A 13,907-nucleotide genomic window follows, 5' to 3' on the forward strand; every position below is an offset into this window, starting at 1 on the left:
CATGGTGGAACCTCTGTGGGTGGAGAAGCAGGGAAGTATCCTGATCCCACCCCTTCCACTTGAGGCCCCGCCCCTTCCGGAGTGGCCTGGAGCCACTTCAAAAGTTTCTGAAGCAGGCCCCGGCAAAAAATTATTGCCCACCCCTGCTTTAAGGTCTGCTTTGCCAAACTCACCTATTAATTCAGTTTTCCTTCAGAAACTTTTGGTGCTTTCTTTCAGAGTGCCTTCTTTGCATGTGAAGATGTCCCTTAAAAACTGCTACTACGTTGTCCTCATTTACATCACATGGGACTCACCTCCACTGTGATTCCTAGAAAATATTTAACCAATAGCTAAACAGTTCATGGACTGAAGCAGCTTGTTTGCTACACTGCACATTATCATTTCCCTGTTTCCTTTTCCTCCTTGATCTTCTTGTTGCATCCACCTGTTGTCTCTCATCACACGCTGAGATTGTTAACTCTTTGGGGCATGATCTGTTTTTACATCTCTACAGTACCTACAAGGATCTGATTGGTACCTCTGTGTACTACATTACAATGATACTAATAATAAATACAAATAATTTCTAGAAAGGGTAATTAAATATAATGACTTTCTTACCAAATGTTTTCTCTGGTAGTTCTGTGACAACTATACTACAATGGATAAACTGTGAGGGTAAAAATTATTGTTTATTAGACCATCCATTTGTTACACTAACATTTGAGGTAAAAAGTCACATCTTTTTATTAAATAGATTGTTTTCACGTATTTCCTAAGTTATTATTAAAATCATAACTAAAGGTCCCCCAACAATATTCTTCCCAGGCAGGCTATGAAATAATGTTGTGGCATGATCTTGCAGAAAGGGATTATGAGAAGTATGTACATATGTCCCCAAAGAGGACCAAGAGATAGAATCAGCCTAGAGGGCAAAATTCACATATTTCTTAAACCAGAATATATATTGGCTCCAGGGTAGGATTTTCTTTTAGCATCACAATACTACACTGAAGCAGCTTTGCCACCAACATTATTATCTTCCTGTAGGATAAGGATCCCTGCATAGCTTTGAGAGATATAATGCTAACATATTGTTTCCATCAGGGCAAGATGTACATCCTGGACATGATGCTTAGCTTTGTAATGATGTATTCTTATATCCAGAATAAAATAAATATCTATTTGAGACTCTCATGTTTTCAGTGACTTAATTTTGCCCTCTTTGTTGCCCCAAAGTAGGAATCTCACCACTGACATTTGATAGCAATACCAGAGTCATTTTTCAGAGATGGGTCATCCATACCTCACAAACAAACAGTTCTGGACCAAATTAAAGTCATTGGAATTACAACAGCAAAGAAATTGTCTCTAGGCACTAGTTCCAGAAGTAGAAACTCATTTGTGATCATTTTCTTCTTATTAAATGTACTGGAGGAATAGATTGTCTGTGCTGTGTTATTTTAGTCTGAAGGCAAGTTCTGTGTCAAAATAACTATAAATTAGTGTCACCTTTAGGAGAAAAAAAATCCTGAGTTAGAGAAGATAGCAGGCTAAAGTATTAGAGAGACCCTGTCTTGGAAAGTATTCTAGATCCTTATGGGGAACGAAGCAGTATTTTTGTAACTTTTACTAGAAAATACAAGACGTTTTTATTATTACAGCGAAAGAAATGCATTTCACAAACGCTAGATTGAAGCTTTCTTAGACATACATTGAAATCACTTTAGTGATGGAAATCTTGCCTTAGAAAAGTAACTTCATAGTTTGTAGAGGCAAGAACAATCTGGCCCAAGAACCAGCTGCTTTGCTGTGATTCTACCCCAAAGTTATGCCTGTTTAACTTCTCCCTCTCTTCCTTTATAAATAAACCTTGCAAATAAATGAGATTTTGTTGTTGTTGTCATGCTGACTGTTTTATTTAAGCAAATTATGTAAATCCCCTTAAAATGTATTAAATCTGTTGTAGGTCTTACAGCATTTAATGTTAGAAAAGAATCAATTTATTTGTAGATCAAAGTGGCTGTGTATAAACCCTGCTGAAAATTAACAATGCTATTTATTTTTAGTATCTTTCTCACATAAAGTGTCATATCCTCCTTGCTCTCTTCTCTTCTCACTGCTTAAGCTCAGCGAGACTTCCCCAGAGTTATGTACAGGTTGTATCTCCCTTAACCAGGATTCTCTGGTCCAGCAACTTCCGTGGTCCCACAGTATCATGGAAGTTCTTGGACTACAGGGCCAGGGATAGGGAGGTTCGTCCATGGGGCAGGAATGGCAGGTGGGGCCAGTGACTCAGCCAGGAGCCCCGTGTTGGGGGGCGGGATGGAGGGGCAGGAAGCTGAGCAGGGAGTTCTGGCCCCTGCAGTCAGGTGGTAGCCAGCGCTGGCCACAGAGCTCAGGAGCCAACTGTGGCAGGGGCAGTCGCAGAGTCCCAGCCCTGACCACAGAGCTTGGGGGCTGGAGCAGCTAGCGAGCTCTCACCTGAGCAGCCATGGCCAAGCACGCTGCAGTGAGGCAGGACTGGAGCCCTTACTGGGGGCAGCAGGAGTCAAGTTGGAAGGGAGTCTCCTGGTCCCACGAATCCCCTCATTCGGGACCAGTCAGATCCTGAGGGTGCCAGATGAGGCAGATGCAGCCTGTATTGTATCTGTGCCAAATGCCCAATTCTCCAGTCATCCTGCGAGTCGTGCTAGGTGAAACACTGCTGATACCTGAAGTCATGTGTTTCATGGTACATTTCTATCTGCTTTCAGAGCAGACCTTTGGTATTGAAAAAAGTCAGTGGAAATGTTCCATAATTGAAATTCAGAAATCAAGAAATACAAAAGTTAAGGATCAAAGTTTGCTGTCTGTGTCAGGGCATCAACACCCCGCACTCCAAACCCCTCAGCAGCTGCACTGTTCACAGCGTGAGGGGTTAGGTACCGGCCTTGCGCCTGGTGTTCACACGCCGCACAAACAGCCTCACACCGCGGGAGCCATGGTGAGCACAAGCCGCGGCGTGATTAAGGACGGGGGAGAGGGAGCTGAAACGGTGTAGACCCATGCCGTTAAGACTGCGGTGCAGATGGGCTGGAGCATGCCAGGAGGAGGAGGGGTGAGGAGTATGGAGGGGGACACGGCATGACGTGGCCTGCCCAGAACTGACGTCAGGGGTGAGAAGGTGAGCAGGGGATTTAAAAAGTGGAAGGGGAGAAGTCACGGGGGAGTAGAGGCAGAGGGACCAGGAGAGAGGCAGGAGCAGGAGGAGAAGGTCAGGAGGGAGATAGAACAGCAATGGCGAGGAAACCAACGAGATGCCTTAACAGGGCTGGAGCCGTACCACCCGAGTTCTTAGGGAAAGGACCGAATGACTCCGAGAGGCTGAGAGAGTGGAGAGAGGAAGCAGCCCAGGGCAGGGCAACTGGTTGAAGCCTGCGGGCTGACGTGTTTCGGCTAAGAGCCCCGTCAGCCGGACAGGACTGAAAGCAGTCCCTGCCCTTAGGGCCCTGGGCTGGGGCCCATGAGTAAGGGTGGGCCCGGGCCCCCCTCTCCTCATTGCCAACAGTTGCCAGTACTGGCAACAAGGAATTCGAGAACTGACGCCCCTTGAGTGGGACCGTTGATGATAACGGCGATCGCCGTGACAGGAGTGATTGCCAGAGCTCTGTGAGTAGGACTCAAAAAGGAAGACTGACTAGACGAGGGATTGAAGAGTGATCTTGCACCCCAGCAGTGTCTGGTCACACTGTCATTTATGACAGTGTAAATGTCATTATTTGAGTTTTGTGCCAAGTAAATAAAAGCAGAATTAAAAATATATTCAATAAATGAACAGTCTGATTTCCCCTCTTACTTACATCAATGTAAATCAGCAGCAGCATTATTGAAATCACTGGATGTAGATTGGTGTAAAACTGATGTAACTGAAGGCGAATTAAGTCTATACACCATATTAACACATTCATTAACAAGAAAAACAGAAATAAAAAACACTACACGTGTACAATATAATCCAGTTACTACAGCAAATGAGACCTTCACTTTTGTACTGTATAATTTGCTTCCTTTCTACTGTGAAGTGTTAATATTGCAGTAATGTTGGGAAGGATTCTATCTATTGCCATTTTGTTTGTGAAGCACTTTGGAAGACATGGAGATAAAAGAGCCATCTAAATGCAAGTTTGTTATTGTTGAAGAGACTTATTCCCTGACCCATTTTGTATCTCAGCTAATGCTTGTTTTACGGAATCTGGACTGTGTACCTCATCTGAAGTTTAATCTAGATTCTTATCTGTCCTCACCTTCCAGCTCTGTAATTTTCTGTTCACTGATAAGGTTTTATATGTCTGATACTGATTTGAGCCTCTCTTGCTTATGTTATGAACTCTGAGCAGAACAGAAGTACCCAAGCCACTGACTAGTGAATCGGGCATTACTCTGGATCCAGTCTCATATTTGGAATATTAATTATTAATTATTAGTAATTGTATTGACTTGACTGTATTTAATTAATAATTAAATAGAAAAATTTGTTCGGGACGGTCACTGGGAGTTTTCATACACAGAATTAAGGACAGGGTCACTTGCTGCCAAAGAGAGGGCTGCTTTAACACATAGTGCCACAAAGGAGCAGTTGTTGGAGGTTTAAAAAAAGGAGGGGTGGGGGATTTGGCATGTCCTGGGTGGTTAGTACAGGGAAAGGAAGACAGGAGTTCTAACGGTCTAATTCATCTATTGATGTGATTCTGTGATCCTGATCAATGGTAGTATTAGAGGAGTGAAGCCTGAAACAAATAACATACATAGCTCTTTGCAAATGTACTTTGGTAGGCAAGCATGTTCTACCATATTCTGTGATAGTAGTATTCAAGTGACTATACCTGATATGCAACCATTAATTGTCTTGTGATAAAAGGAATAAATGACAGTAATAAATGTTTTTGTTATTGAAACACTTATTACTGGCTAGAAATACATATTAATGTTTGTAGCCACATTCTATTTGGCTATTCTCTGGTAGATACAATCATAGGTATATATGGGGGAAAAAATTGCACAGAATTCATATGATCCACTTCTGTACTATATCTGACATTTAAATGAAATTGCTAAAATATCTAATAATGCAGATTACAATGATGAAATATTAGCTGCACAGCAATAAAAATATTTGAAAGCAAATATTGCATTCTAAATTGCAACCTTATGATACTAAAACAATTGCACACATTTTGGAGTGTTATGCTTCCATTACCGGGAATTTTGCTCCTAGATCAAATATAAAGCAGTTTCTGGATCTGACATTGTCACAAAATTAATTTGAGATGCTTTGATTTTACTGTGACAATACATGGATTTTGTAATATACTGTATTATGGATGCATTGTTCCAAATGATGGGATAAATTTTTGCCACTGCAGATAGCATTCTAAGAAATAACAATTTACAGGGGAAAAATCTGACATAAGGACACTCAAAGGGCCAGTATTCTGTTTCTTTTGCCTTTCGGAGTCAGACAGCGAGAGTTCTGTTTGTAATTTCAGGAGTAAACTTTTTAACAAGCAATCTTATCAGGGGTTATAATGTCTTATTGAGCAGATCTTTGACTACATTTCAGGCCAGAAGGTAATATGGATTATTTCCAGTTATTTTTTTAAACAATTTTTTTTTATTTCAGAAGGTGGAGAAAGCTCCTTGGGGGTTGGGAGGATGGGTGTTCTAGATATGATTTTAGCAAATAGGAAGGAACTGGTTGAAAATTTGAAAGTGGAAGGCAGCATGTGCAAAAGTGATCAGGAAATGATGTGTTCATGGAATCATAGAATACCAGGACTGGACGGGACCTCAAGAGTCCCCTGCCCTCATGGCAGGACCAAGTACTGACTAGACCATCCCTGATAGGCATTTATCTATCCTGCTCTTAAATATCTCCAGAGATGGAGATTCCACAACCTCCCTGGGCAATTTATTCCAGTGTTTGACCACCCTAACAGTTAGGAACTTTTTCCTAATGTCCAATCTAAACCTCCCCTGCTGCAGTTTAAGCCAATTGCTTCTTATCCTATCATCAGAGGCCAAGATGAACAAGTTTTCTTCCTCCTCCTCATGACACCCTTTTAGATACCTGAAAACGGCTCTCATGTTCCCCCTCAATCTTCTCTTTTCTAAACTAAACAAACCCAATTCTTTCAGCCTTCCTTCATAAGTCATGTTCTCTAGACCTTTAATCATTCTCGTTGCTCTTCTCTGGACCCTCTCCAATTTCTCCACATCTTTCTTGAAATGCGGTGCCCAGAACTGGACACAATACTCCAACTGAGGCCTAACCAACGCAGAGCAGAGCAGAAGAATGACTACTCATGTCTTGCTCACAACACCTGTGAATGCATCCCAGAATCATGTTTGCTTTCATGATTCTAAGCAATAGTAGGAGGAAGAATAGCAAAATAAAGACATTGAATTTCAAGAAGGAAGACTTTAGCAAACTCAGGGGGTGCATCTACATTGCACCCATAGCTCAAAATAAGCTACACAATTTGAGCTAAACAAATTGCATAGCTTATTTTGAGTTAATTTTAAAATAGCGCTTATTTTAACTAAAATCACTATTCCAAATGTCCCTTACTCCTCATGGAATGAGGATTGCAGGGACGTCAGAATTGCAAGCCTGTTATATTTCAAAATAACGGGTTTGTTTCGAAGACACAGAATAGCTATTTCCAGTATCCCGAAATAGCGCTGCAATGTAAACATGGCCAGGGAGTTGGTAGGTAAAGTCCCATTGGAAGTGTGTCTAGGAGGAAAAATAATTGAAGACAATTGGCAGTTTTCTAAAGAGACTTTATTAATGGTACAAGAGCAAAATTATTGCACTGTGTAGAAAAGATAGGAAGTATTCAGGGTTGAAAGTAACCTATGTTTCCTACAGGTACTATTGTGTCGCACCCCTCTGGTGGAGTGTGGAGGACTCAGGGCAGGAGGGGATGGGGGATAGTAGGAGTCAAGGCAGGAGCTTGGAGGTGAGGAGGAGCTCAGGGCAGAGGTCTGGGTTGGGAGCTGGGAGGCTCAGAGTAGGGGGAAGATGGGGTGCAGGACTCAGGATAGGGTGCTGAGGGAGCAGAGGGGTGTATGCAGGGGCAAGTGTGCCATTTTGGAGGGGTGGGGGGACTGCAGCCACATTTACCCGCTCACTCTTGCTTTTGTTTTTCTTGCTTCCTGTGACTACATGCAAGGGAAAGTGCAGAGCCCGCTGTGTTCCTCCTCTGCCCCTCCCCTGGGGACTGGACTCGATGATATCTCTAGTTTCCTTCCATTTCTAGTATTCTATGATTTTAGTGAGTGGTATTGTTGAGCTGATTATTTCACCCAAGATCCTGAACCAGTACACTGAAAATATGATGGGAATGTTTTCACTGTCTTCGCTGAGGGTTGGATGCGGCTCATAGTTCCTTCACTGTTCTGCTTGTCTGCATCTCATATGAGAGGCTATATTAAACTTTCATCCATACTGGCGATCCCTCCAGGACTGGGTTAAGGCACTTGGATGTGGCAGTGTGGAGAATTATTTTACTTGTGCTGTACTTACCTTGTGGTTACATGGAAAATTTCCTTCTCCATGAATCAGGACTCCTAACATGGCATCTTTCCCAAGTGCTTAATTCATGTAAATAACTTTTTAAAGATGTATGTCTTTTAAACAAGAAAAATATTATAATGCAGAACCATACTATTTCCCTCTTGTGTCTAAACTAGCTTACAAACTCCCCTACAACAATGCACTGCTCTGACAGAAGATTTAAGTTATAAATGTAAAGTAAGATAATCCTTTGCTAGATATCAGACTGCAGCACAGTACAGAGAAACCTCTCCTTCTAATCACTGATATTCCCACAACTGACAGTATGTAGAAATAACCAGAGCTTCTTAAAGCATATTATAAAGCATACTAGCATAATTACACCCGATTAACTGCCTTTGTATTTTTTCTACATAGTGGTGAGATTATTAGTAGTGATGCATCATCCCAGCCAGCTTGTCTTGGGCTCACTTAAAGGGTGCTGCTATGGTGGGGTAAGGAAGATCTAGATTGGACGATCTCTGCTGGATTCTCAAATCTTTGATTTACACTTTCACATGCACTATACCTGTCTGCTTGGCACAAAAGCAAGATATATCTCACACCTGAAGGTGCTAAAGGGAAAATGATCCTTCAACATGTGTTTGTATAAATGTGGCTAATGGCAACATAATATTGATATCAAATTATAGACCTGACATTAAGAAAATGGCACTAATGCTGCCTTGTGTGTTTTCCCCTGTGTCCCCCATGCTCCTTCCTTTACATTTCCTCAAAATTCTCCCTTCATTTTCTTTCCAAAAAGGCAAGTATGCCATGAGGGACCTGGTCCATCGACTTCCAGGAGGTAACAACAGCAACAGCTCAGCAAGCAAGGCCATGTCGGATGACACTGTAACTGCCATTTGCTGCACTCTACATGAAGTCATCACTAAAAATATGGAGAATGCCAAGGCCTTACGGGATGCAGGAGGCATTGAGAAGCTGGTTGGCATTTCCAAGAGTAAAGGAGACAAGTATGTTTTGCAAATCACCTCTTACCTTTTGTAAAATCTTTAATAGATGTAATTAGTACTAAATGGCTTTGTCTTGTCTGGTGAGAACATTAGCTTCATTATTAAGTTTAATCATAAATCATTTGCGTTAGTAACTGTGTCAGATGTAAGAAGACAGGGGAAAAAAAAGTAACCCAGCATCAAAGTCTCTGGCAGGTCTCATTTCTGGCCTGCTGTCGCTGGCATATTGCAGCACCCTGAATTATTATTTTTCATCATAATAACTAGCTTGAAACCTTTTGTCAACATCAGATGGTAGCCTGAGACATTAGGCCCCTGTGTCATGGGCGATGTAATAGTAGAGCAATCAGAAGGGCCCCTGGGAAAGGATTTGTGCCTCACATAGGGACTGTTCCTCTCATAGGCTAAGTCTAGACGACAGGCTTCTTTTGGAAGAAGCTTTTCCAGAAGAGATCGTCCGAAAAAACTTCTTCCGAAAGAGTGTCTGCACAGCAAAAGAGCATCAAAAAAGCCATCTGCTTTTTCGAAAGATAGCATCCACACTGAATGGACGCTATCTCACATTTAAGCTGTGATTACTATGGATGGAGTGGCCACCAGGGCACCTGTGCTTTTTCCTCTTTCCTCTTCTTTCAAAAGAACTCCCTCTTCCCCATCCACACACACCTTTTTCCAAAAGAAATCTTTCAGAAAACAGCTTCTTCCTCATAGAAAGAGGTTTACCAATGTCGGAAAAACCCCTCTGTTCTTTCAATTTTTTTTTTTTTTTGAAAGAACGCGATTGCATTTTGGATGTAAGTGAAATTTTTTTTTTTTTTTTTTTTTGAAAAACAGCCGTACTCCCACTTGCTTTGGGAATGCAGGATGTGAGGAACATCACCACTTTGCAGGCTGGAGCTTACTCCCCACCAGACAGCAGTTACTCTGGCTGGCAAGGGGGGATGAGGCCATGTGCGTTTCCACTTCCACCCCTAATAAGCCCCTTGCTTGTTAAGAAGTATCTGTAAGACCTTCTGTGTGTTACATTGAATGGCACCGATATATATAGGAGAAGGCTCATAGCTCAGTATTATGTTCTTTGCAATTGTTATGAATGCATCTCATGTTTTTTTCTAAGTCAGTACATCCTGTTCATGAAGAGATCATTGGTTCTTCTCCTTTTGCTGGGAGTGGTTGCCTAGCATAGCTGGGGTACAAACAAGACACATCAGACTTCCAGAAGTGTAGCTGCTTTGCCTGCAGTGGGACCACGTCAGTTTGAAAAATGGAAGCTTTCACTCTAATGCATAGATCCTTTTATCAGAAGGGGGATGTGTTATCAGCACAGAGGCAGCTGCATCCTCAGGGCTCTAACGTGCCTCTGCACAGCCAATCTTCAGCCTGACAGAGGAATCTACCCACTACACCTGGTACTAAAGCAAGGTGCTGGGCTAGGCAATTAATGCACTGCTGACCCAATTCAATCTTACTCCCTTTTCTTCTATTATTATTCTCTCTCCTTTCATGCTCACCCAATACACTCTCATTATTATATCTCTGTAGGAACTGATAAGAGGAGCAGCATTACTAATTGTGGTGATTCCAGTTGTGGGAGCTTCCCTTGTGCTGCTGACTCACCTTAGTAATAAAGCATATTACAATTGTATTATAAATAAATTGCACATTAAAATAAATTAATTCTTTGACTAGATCAGATTTACTGCTGGTATAAGCACGAGCATCTCCATTTTTCTTCAGTAAAATGTGCCCACTGACGTCAATGGGGAATTTGACTCTGAGTTTATCGTTGTACATTAATAAAACTTAAGAAAAATCTACAAAAAATGTGTATTTCTCCACCTGTGTATTTCTCCAACAGAGATCGTTATTACCTACTGACATTGGAGCTGGAGTTTTCAAAGGCACCTAAGAAAATAAACCACCTAACTCCCCTTGATTTCAATGGGATTTGGATGTTCAGTTCTGTTAAGTTCTTGAATATGTCAGTATTACAGTGTTCGATGAGTCAAATATAACCTCTTACTGCAAATCCAGGAAACCTTACCTTTTGAAAGCCATATACTTCTAATAGTCTGGGACATGTTGGCTAATATGTGTTTTCAGAATGCCCTAGTAATAATTGTAGTGCCCTCTATTATAAACTGTTTTAGACCTACTGATGAAAAACAGAATACAAGAACTAGATATGGTTATTTGTATTGATTATGTAGTTGTAGAACAAGAAAATCTATCAGCACATAATACTAGTTCCTAGCCTCAAATAGGAGTTTATACTCTTCTTTCAAAAACTTGAGATTTTATACCATTCTTTCTGTCTTTTTAATTTCTTTCAAAGAGATTCCATAATTTCAAATATTAATATGGGAAAGTATATCTTGCTAACCTGTTACTGAAAAGGATATTTGTATTTGTAGTTAGTGAAGCTACAAATGCAACATTGTGTTAAATTGTGAAGTATGACATCTGTTAATAAGGCCAACTGTTACTAGCCTCAGAAGAACCATTTATTGTTACTTCTAATGTAATCACTGTCGTCTTAGAAAAATCAATGTAATAGAATCATAGAATCATAGAATTGGAAGAGACCTCAGAAGATCATCAAACCCAGCCCCCTGCTCTAGGCAGGACCAATTCCAACTAAATCAACCCGGCCAGGGCTTTGTCAAGCCGAGACTTAAACACCTCTAGGGATGGAGACTCCACTACTTCCCTAGGTAACCCATTCCAGTGCTTCACCACCCCCGTAGTGAAATAGTTTTTCCTAATATCCAACCTGGACCTCTCCCACCACAACTTGAGACCATTGCTCCTTGTTCTACCATCTGTCACTACTGAGAACAGCCTCTCTCCATCCTCTTTGGAACCTCCCTTCAGGAAGTTGAAGGCTGCTATCAAATCCCCCCTCACTGTTCGCTTCTGCAGACTACATAGACCCAAGTCCCTCAGCCTCTCCTCATATGCTCCAGTCCCCTAATCATTTTGGTTGCCCTCCACTGGACCCTCTCCAATGTGTCCACATCCTTTTTGTAGTGGGGGGCCCAGAACTGGACACAATACTCCAGATGTGGCCTCACCAAAGCCGAATAAAGGGGAATAATGACATCTCTGCATCTGCTGGCAATGCTCCTCTTAATGCAACCTAATATGCCATTAGCCTTCTTGGCTACAGGGGCACACTGTTGACTCATATCCAGCTTCTCATCCACTGTAACCCCCAGGTCCTTTTCTGCAGAACTACTACTTAACCAGTTGGTCCCCAGCCTGTAACAATGCTTGGGATTCTTCTGTCCCAAGTGCAGGACTCTACACTTGTCCTTGTTGAACCTCATCAGATTTCTTGTGGCCCAATCCTCCAATTTGTCTAAGTCATTCTGGACCCTATCTCTGCCCTTAAGCATATCTACCTCTTCCCCCAGCTTAGTGTCATCCGCAAACTTGCTGAGGGTGCAATCCATCCCCTCATCCAGATAATTAATAAATATATACTGTGTCTGCTTCCAACAGAAGTCTCCAAAGCTTTAATTCAGTGGATCAAAAACTCTGTTTCATGAGAAGTTAAGTCAAAAATGCTTTAATCTTAAAAGTTGTTACAATAGAATATATAGAATCAAGATAGATGAGGTAACATGTTTTATTGGACCAACTTCTGCTGGTGAGAGAAGTAAGCTTTCAAACTTACACAGGACTTTTTCTTCAGTTCTGGAGACAGTAGCTAGTCCAGCAAAAGATATCTCATCCACCTTCTTTCTCTAATATATTGTGACCAACACAACTTCAACACTACCTATAATAGGAGTTATAGAGATTTTCGTGGATAGATTTCAGTTTGTAATTTTTTACACAATTGTATTCCCTTCCATCTAGATGCTCTTCAGAGAACTGGAACCCACAGAATTGCATTATACTGGACTGATGGAGAAATGTTGCCATATTCAGCATACTTCAATATAAGCCTTAAATATTAATGCATTTTATATTGTGTGCAGCATGTGTTCCTCAAATATGAAGCCAGAGTTCCTTGTGGCTGTTTGTGGGTCCACTTTTGAAGTAGAGGATCTGCAGGGTCCTTCCCTTCCCTTCTCACCCCGTGCTTTCTTCACAGGGATAGGACACAATCACAATAGTGGAAGGACTATCTACTCTAATCTCTGTACAGTTGTGTGGCAGAACTGGCATCTGTGGGATCACACTGGCCAAATATAGTGAATCTCATTGTTCTTAGCCTCTCCTTAGTTAGTCACAGCATGACTGGCACTGTTACCACATTGGTCATTCCCTCTTCCTAGTAACCCACTAGTGGCTAAAGATAGGTAAATAACGAAAACTATGATTCTTGAAAGTATTCATCAAATTCTTATCAACTCATGAATTAGTCACCCAGTTCTGTTTGCAGGATGGATAATAGAGGTGAGAAGTATCAACAAATAATTTACTAGGAAAATATTGTGGAAAATAATTGAATAAATGATGCTATGAACATTATTTTACCATCTCTGCTGGTAATGCAATTGTTACCCTTCTCGTGTGTGCCGAGTAATACATGTTGCCAATACTTGTACCATGTAATTTCTTTTTTGCAGCCCCTTGTGCCCTTTTCATAGGGATACAAAGTGCAAGTCTGACTGTTCCCTAACATCTTCATTTGGGTGCTAATCCCTTGTAATTTTATATTGGGGCTCTGCTGCTTTATGTTGGCTATGGGGAGGAGGATAGACATGTGGTATGGACTTTCTGCATAGTCACATCCTCTCCTGTGTTGTCCTCCTGGCCCTTTTCATTGGATTTAAGACATCTGCTCCTTCTTGTACTGCCTAAACAGAAGGGAACATTTGGCTCTAATTCACTGAAATAATTATTCACATCTCCTGGGGAAAGATTCCAGAAGGAGGAGGAGTCCATCTGAAGTAAAATATGTCTTTCTATATACGTTTAGAGTGTAGTCGTTAATAGGTTACAGTTGTCAATGTTTCAGAACATAAGTCCAAATTTGGATTCCAGATGAATTTCGTTTAGTCACAAAGTATTGATCATTTTATATACGTATGATGTATTATATTTCTGTGTCTTGTCCCCAACCTGTTTCCATCTTTAAACAGTTTTCATCACTTGTCTTGCTCCTCTGTTTCCTCTGACCATCTGGTAGACGGCATTGGTGCAGTGAGTACTCACTCATCTGTTCCTTGAAATGCTTCAGTCTACTGTCCCAGGAGGAGGAAACCAAAAACCATGCTTCTGTCTTTCATGCCATTGTACAAAGGGCTGGGCTGCAGCCAAGCCACTTTTCCAGAACCAGTTTGTCCAATTTTGACTTTCTGTCTACCTTCCCCACAATCCACCTTTCAGTTAAC

At 41.4% G+C, this 13,907-nt stretch overlaps 1 protein-coding gene across 4 annotated transcripts in view; it reads left to right on the plus strand.

Moving 5' to 3' along the window:
- CTNND2 (catenin delta 2) overlaps positions 1–13,907 on the plus strand; it is a 1,059,017-nt gene that overhangs the window by 990,872 nt on the left and 54,238 nt on the right. For all 4 annotated transcript variants that reach the window (XM_006120137.5, XM_006120139.5, XM_075921467.2 and 1 more), the window contains one exon: positions 8,349–8,559. In XM_006120137.5, coding sequence (XP_006120199.1) covers positions 8,349–8,559 — 211 coding nt within the window. The remainder of the gene's footprint in view (positions 1–8,348; positions 8,560–13,907) is intronic.

Source organism: Pelodiscus sinensis, chromosome 2, assembly GCF_052426305.1.
Source record: "Pelodiscus sinensis isolate ZL-2025 chromosome 2, ASM5242630v1, whole genome shotgun sequence".
Taxonomy (NCBI): domain Eukaryota; kingdom Metazoa; phylum Chordata; order Testudines; family Trionychidae; genus Pelodiscus; species Pelodiscus sinensis.